General features: G+C 43.7%; 1 protein-coding gene across 3 annotated transcripts in view; it reads right to left on the bottom strand.

The window, feature by feature from the left end:
• WBP1L (WW domain binding protein 1 like) overlaps window positions 1-2,842 on the bottom strand; it is a 57,315-nt gene extending 54,473 nt beyond the window's left edge. For all 3 annotated transcript variants that reach the window (XM_024734855.1, XM_024734857.1, XM_024734854.1), the window contains exon 1: window positions 2,650-2,842. Coding sequence is in view for 1 of the 3 variants with exons in the window: in XM_024734854.1 (XP_024590622.1) it covers window positions 2,650-2,739 (90 nt within the window). In the remaining 2 variants the exon portion in view is untranslated. The remainder of the gene's footprint in view (window positions 1-2,649) is intronic.
• Window positions 2,843-7,600: the final 4,758 nt, after the last annotated feature.

Raw genomic sequence — 7,600 nt, 5'->3', positions numbered from 1 at the left:
CAAAAAAAAAAAAAAAAAAAAAAAAAAGACTGTACTTGATAGACACATTTCAAGGGAAAAAAATGCAGTGAGGTACCCATACAATTTTCAATACAGACGGAGTACAGAGTCCTCCTCAATTTGGAGCTAGCTAGAAGCCACTTGTTGAAATACGGACAGTGAGTACCTGAAGTACATCCTAAGCCAAAATGGTCTCTAAATTCTTGTTTCTTCTGCAAGCCAAAAATCAACAAAAACAAAAAACTAAATTGACTAAATTGTGGTGGATTCAGAGTTAATAATTATAGAGTAACTTCCATTCCAAAGGTTAAAATTCAAAACAGAATTCTCACTATAGATACTGAGAACTCGGCTAGAGAAAGAGACAGGCAATGAGATGGGGTTAGGAGTGTTAGGGGGAAGGGGGTTAGAAGGAGAGAGCCTACTCATTTTAAAAACTTTCCCTTCTCTGCAGGAACTGTAACCACATAATAGCTGCTGGCCAGTGCTAGCATCCATTCAAATGGAACAAAGTACAAAAGCCACCCTGTCCCCCAAGTAAGTATCGGAAGTGCCAGAGAAATGATAACAAAACGGTCTGTGATCCACAAACTGCAATTAGGGCATGACACTGAAGATCCCCACCCAAACCTTCTCTCCACGTCCCAGGCTTCCATGACCTGGGAAGGAACCTCCACTTTCCATCCTTCTTCCTGCTAAAGAAATGGATCTGGTTCCCACCAGATGCCAACCACTGCTCTCCAATGGGGAGATGTAGTCCACAGGCCCAGGGCACCCACCTCAAAAGGCTCCAAAGCCTGCACCGTTCCTAAATCAACCCCCTAGCAATGTTAATTACTGGTCATTGGAAACAGCCTTTAAAGATACTTACAGAAAGGTGCAGGTGCAAAGGAAAAGCAACAGTTTGTTCTATATTTTATTCTCTCAACATCTATATCTTAGCTTTGTAACTTTTCTAATAAAGGAAATTTATTTCTCTTGCCACTTCATGATTTTAACTGAGAAAACAAAGAACCTCAACAAAGCCTAAAACAGAAGAGCCCCAGCCCTAGAAAAAGGAATGTACTGGGACAGAAAATGAGCTCTATTCCTTTCACATGTTATTTCCAATAAACATAAATATATTCTTTGGGAAAAGCAGATGATACGTCCACAGATAAATGAATAAACAAATTATGGAACACAACGGAGTATTATTCAGCCATAAAAAGGAATGAATTACATGCTACAACACAGATAAACCTTGAGAACATTATGCTAAGGGAGAGACACCAGATACAAAAGGTTAAAAAACAAAAAAAAAGCCAGATACAAAAGGTATTGTAAGATTCCATTTATATGAAATATCCTGAATAGATAAATCCATAGACATGTAAAGCAGACTGGTGGTTGCCAAGGGCTGGGGGAAGGGGGAACAGGGAGGAACTGCTTGTACAGGGTTTTCTCCCCAGGTGATAAAATGTTTTGGAACTAGACAGAGGCAGTGGTTGCTCAATATTGCGAATGCACTAAACACCACTGAATTGTTCACTTTAAAATGGTTAAACGGTTTTAAACAGTTTATGTTATATAAAGTTCATCTCACTTGAAAAATTAATGTTTTAAATAGAGGATACTAATGGGCATAACATGATGCTCATAAACTCCTAGGAACAAAGATAAGGCTTTTTGCTGGCATTCTGCTTCTACTCTTGACCACAACACAAAGTTCAAGTGCTAAGCTGTATAGAGTCTGCCATCTTGCTCTGTGTGTGTCTGTATATGCCCTTCTGAAAAGACACAGAAGGGAACAGAAACTGAAGAAAATAGAATGGTAAAGCCTTGCCAAATGCAAGGAAGGGAAAGAGGGGTGATTCCTCCTACTGCACCCCACCCAACCTGGCGCCAGGAATAACGCTCCCATTTGGGTTTCGAAATGCCAGCGGCGCTAAAATCAGCACAAGCCACTTAGCAAGAAAAGCTGGGGTGCTCCATTTGCTACCCGTATTGGCATCAGCACCACCCTTTGCTCAAAACCCGGAGCTGACCCAGATCAGCATCAGTGACCAGCTCCCCAGGCCAGCCAACCTGATAGCAAGAGCTTGTTACAGCTCAAGTGTGCCCTGCTGCTGAGCGATCCCAGTCTACTTCATCTCACTTGCCTTCCAAGAGTCCGGCCTCCAACACCAGTAAAAATGGGGCCAAGAGGCCCCTACAACTTTCCCAGGTCCAGCTTGAAATAGATATCCTCTCAGCCAGCCCCTCCTCCCTCTCAGGCCCGCTCAATAACCCACGTACCCCTACCCGCACAGACATACTCGCGGCATCGCTGCTTTGGAGACCTGCTCCCCTGGAGGACACGAATGCGCCCCACATGACCCCGCTTGCGCCACTATCCAGTCACAGTCATGCCAGCCCACCTGACCTAACAGTCGTCTCAAAGGCCCCTCACTCGCTTGGCACCATGCCTCTGCCACCTCCGTGATACCAAAACCGTCACAGGTGTCCCTCAGCTAAACACCGACGCCCCCTTAGATCCTGTCCACTCCACGCATGGGTGCCCCTCTCGGGACCCCTCAACTCTTGGCAACAACATTCCTTCAGCCCCCTCCAGCCAGGCCTCGACGCCCCCCAGGCCCCAGCCTGGCCCGGACACCCCCTCCCCCTTACCTGCGGGGGTTCAGCCCTGGCTGACAGGGGGCTGGGCAGCGCCTGGAGGAGCAGGAGCGCCATGCCACCTAGGAGCCTTCTCCTCTCCATCCCCCTCCTGCTCCTGCTCCTCCGCCACGGCGCCGCCACCTCCCTCCTCCTCCTCCTCCCTCTCCTCCTCTTCCCTCTTCTTCCTTCTTCCCTTCTTTTCCTGTTTCACTCTCCCCTCCCGCTTCCGGCTCCGCTCCACCCCGCCCCAGCCCAAACGCCCTCCCAGACACTTGGATGGTTCTCCAATTCCAGCGCTTCATTGGCCCTTGCCCTTCGTCCATTGGTCAAGAAAGATGTCGATCAAATACAAATCCCGCCCCCTCGCGAAGACGGAAAACTGGAGAAATCCAGCCAATGGAAAGTAGGAGGAACCCGGGCCATCTTGAGTGCTACGAGGCGGCGTAAATGCGTCCCGCTGCGCAGAGAGTGGCGGAAGTAGCCCTGATCAGGGGCGGGGCCACCCAAGACGTGAGTTGAAAAGTCTAATTCTGGTGCCACCATCTTGAATGTGGCGGAAGTACTAGATTTCCACAGTATAGCAAAGAAAAGGAAAGGGTTTTGGTAATCCCAAAGTGTGTTGGAAAATAAGTTACTTTTATAAAGTAACCTGGCACTCTTAAAAAAGACAACTGCAGAGACTTCCCTGGTGGTCCAGTGGTTAAGACTCCACGCTGCCAAGGCAGGGGGCCCGGTTTGATCCCTGGTCAGGGACCTAGGATCCCACGTCCAGTGTGGGTGGCACTGACAAAAAGGAAAAAGGAAAAACAAAAAAGACAACTGCAATCTAAAAAGCTTTTGATGTCTTTTGTCTTTAAGCGCAGCCCCAGTCCCAGAGTCCCTCTCTTGCTCTCAAACTGCTCAAGCAGTATCTTCGGTCACTTTGAATTCCTATAGTATCTTTACCTGAGGCACAGTGCTTTGTCACCGCAAGTTCGAGGGATGAAATTCTACTGACTCTTCCTCAGAAATAGCTCTGAAATCCACCCCCACTGCTTCAATCCATGTTCTCATTTTCTGGCCAAATACAAACGGTCTCCATGCTGTCCTGCCAGTTGCTAATTCTTCCTTCTTGAATTTCTCTCACATGTCACAGCAGGGGTGTTCTACCACCTAAAACCAAATATTATCGTCTCAGGGCTTCCCCTCTCAAAATACTTCAACTACCTACAGGATTTATTGTCCAAACTTATCAATATGGTGGTCCTTTCTGCGTCCTCGTCCCTGCGTATTTTTTTTTCACACCTGCATACTTCTTTATCTCACCTACTGCCACTACATTTCCCACACATTCTGCTCACACCCAACAGTTAAGAGATCCCCAATGAACTGTGCTATACAATACATTTAACTTCATTTACACGTTACACATACAGTTTCCCGTTTAAAATTCCTAGTTCTCATGCCCTGGTTTCTTCTTCTGAATTCACATAACACTTATCACACAGTGTATCTAATCTACAATTTCTGCCTGCCTGACCCCTCCGACTAAATTTTTAGCTTTTTGTATGGCACACCAGGTCTTATTGATTTTTTAAACAAATCCCTACACCCTGTACATGGCCCAACCGTGAGCTCAATCAATATTGGGAAAATAAACGAACAGATGAAGAACTGCAGCAGAAAAGCCAGCTGCCTGTAGCTGCCAATTTCCCCTCAAAAACCCGCCAAAGCATTTTAGAGCCGAGCCCAGTCTAGCCCATAGCTGAACCCAAAGGAAGTTTGTTCTTGGCTTAAATGGTGGCAAAGTGGGAAACAGGTAAGAGTGAAAAAAATCGGTTCTGTCTCTGTCTTGATCCTGCTTTCCCAAGTGCTGCACAGGGTGACAAGTATTTTTGCCAGTCTTAAATTTCTTAGAATTTCATCCATTCCACAATCAAGCTCCCTAGGGGAGAATAAAAAATTGAGTACTAGGCAGGGGCCACATTATTTTCTTAGCACAGGGTCTCAATCCCAGCCTCAAGGAGTTGTAAGTCCTCTATACAAAAGCCAGGTATCACAGATAGCCAAAAAGCACATGAAAAGATGCTCAACATCATTAATTATTAGAGAAATGCAAATCAAAACTACAATGAGGGATCACCTCAGGCCGGTCAGAATGGCCATCATCAAAAAATCTACAAACTAGGGCTTCCCTGGTGGCGCAGTGGTTGAGAGTCCGCCTGCCGATACAGGGGACACGGGTTCGTGCCCCGGTCCGGGAAGATCCCACATGCCGCGGAGAGGCTGGGCCCGTGAGCCACGGCTGCTGAGCCTGCGCGTCCGGAGCCTGTGCTCCGCAACGGGAGAGGCCACGACAGTGAGAGGCCTGCGTACCACAAAAAAAAAAATCTACAAACTATAAATGCTGGAGAGGGTGTGGAGAAAAGGGAACCCTCCTACACTGTTGGTGGGAATGTAAATTGGTATAGTCATTATGGAGAACAGTAGCGAGGTTCCTTAGAAAACTAAAAATAGAACTACCATATGACCCAGCAATCCCACTACTGGGCACATACCCAAAGAAAACCATAATTTGAAAAGATATATGCACCCCAGTGTTCACTGCAGCACTATTTACAATAGCCAGGACATGGAAGCAACCTAAATGTCCATCAAACAGAGGAATGCATAAAGAAGATGCGAGATATGTATAGATAGATAGATAGATAGATAGATATAATGGAATATTACTCAGCCATGAAAAAGAACAAAATAATGCCATTTGCAGAAACATGGATGGACCTAGAGATTGTCATACTGAGTGAAGTCAGTCAGATATGGAAAGACAAATACCATATGACATAAAAATTTAATACCCATTAATGGAAGGCAACATAATCCAAATAGCCTTCAAGTTAACATACATAATGTCAAGCAGACAGTAAAAAATTACTAGATATGTACAGAAGCAGGAAAATATTATAATCAGGAAAAATTAGTAAACATAACTGATACCAAGATGATTTAGATAAATAAATAGCTACGAATAACTTTGTCAGCTATTGAAAGTATGTAAGAATCTTGAAGGACAAGATAGATATAATAAGAAAACATCTGAGGAATCTCAGCAGAGAAAGGAAAACTAAAACAACCAAAAAAATCATTAGAAGTTCTGGAACTGAAAGTACAAGAGCTGATACAAAAGAAAAAAAAAGTTCTGATGGGTTTAACACAAGAATGAAAATAAGAAAAAAAAAGTTAATGAATTTGAAGGTAGATTATTTAAATTGATTTACTTTGAAGAACAGAAAGAAAAAATTAAAAGATTGACGAACTTTACTATACCTCAGTGACTTTTGGGACAAAAACTAGGAAGAGAGCCCTCACCAGAAACCAGATTTGCTAGAACCTTGATTATGGACTTATAGCACATGAGAAAATATATGTCTCTTGTTCAAGCCACTCAAAAAAAAAAAAAAATACCATATGACATCGCTTATATGTGGAATCTAAAAAAAAAGAGTACAAATGAACAGAAGGGTACAAAACAGAAGTCAATTCACAGATGTAGAAAACAAACTTATGGTTACCGGGGATAAGGGGTGGGGAGGGATAAATTGGGAGATTGGGATTGACATGTACACACTACTATATATAAAATAGATAATAAGAACCTACTGTATAGCACAGGGAACTCTACTCAATACTCTGTACTGGCCTATATGGGAAAAGAACCTAAAAAAAGAGTGGATATATGTATATCTAAAACTGATTCACTTTGCTGTACACCTGAAACTAATGCAACACTGTAAATCAACTATACTCCAAAAAAATTAAAAATTTTTTTAAAAAGCCAGGTATCATCATCATTAGGAAACACCAATGGTTTCAATTTGGAAAACAGAAGGGAATTTTGTCCTGACTTCCTTTACTCCCTTTACCCGAGGGCTTGAACTGAGCTACTGGACAGGACAAACACTACACCCTGCTCGGTCTGGATTAGCACTTCTCACACCAAGGCATTTTAGTCACCCTAATCACTTCTTTCCACATCCCGCAGGAGCCAGATCAAAGAAAGCAGAGAGGTCTTACAAGATAGAGCTGAGATGCGGTTTGAGTGAACTATTTTTAATCTGCCTCTGAACTGCAATCACTATCTACTCCAGACTTTTCCAAAAGGGTAATTGTCTATAAAGAGAGGAGGAATGCCAGGAGGTTTAAGGAGCTGGGAGAGAAAGGAGAAGATTGTGGATTCTTGAGAGAACATCAGTTCAGAATTGCTTCCAAGCTCCAGCTAGCTCTGGTAATGTTTTTCCTATTTGCCTTTGGAAATGAGCAAAGCTTAAGGCAGATCTCCTGTCCTAAGGAAGCCAGCTCCGAGACAGACTTTTCTGCTCAGACATCAGCCAAAATTAAATTGTACACGTTACAGAATAGATGAACTTTGAAAATATTATGCTAAGTGAAAAAAGTCAGACACAGAAGGCCACGTACTGTGTGATTCCATCTACATGAAATGTCCAGAATAGGTAAATCCATAGAGACAGAAGATAAACTAGGGGTTGCAAGGGGCTGGGGGATGAGGGTAATGAGCGACTACTAGCGAGTACAGAGTTTCTTTCAGGGGTAATGAAAATATTCTGGGATTAGGGAGTAATGAGAGCTGCACAACATCGTGAGCATGCTAAGAAACACTGAATTGTACGCTTTAAAAGGATGAATTTTAGGTCACGTGAATTATATTTTAATTTTTTTTAATGGGGGAAAAATCAAATTGCAGCCAGTACCCTGACCTCAGGGAGGAGGCCCTTTCTCTTTAGAGCAGTGGTCCTTCAAAGTGGTCCCCAGACTGACAGAATCAGCATCACTGGGAAATTACCAGAAATACAAATTCACCGGCTCCATCCCAGACCCACATAATTAGAAATTCTAGGAATGAGGCCCTATAATCCATGTTTTGAGAAGCCCTCCAGGCGAACCTCATGCATGTTCTTAAGGACCA

The sequence above is a fragment of the Neophocaena asiaeorientalis genome, unplaced genomic scaffold (assembly GCF_003031525.2).
Source record: "Neophocaena asiaeorientalis asiaeorientalis breed wild unplaced genomic scaffold, Neophocaena_asiaeorientalis_V1.1 scaffold240, whole genome shotgun sequence".
NCBI classification, from domain to species: Eukaryota; Metazoa; Chordata; class Mammalia; order Artiodactyla; family Phocoenidae; genus Neophocaena; species Neophocaena asiaeorientalis.
Note: the sequence above shows the minus strand (reverse complement) of the source record. Positions and strands in the feature narration are given on the sequence as shown.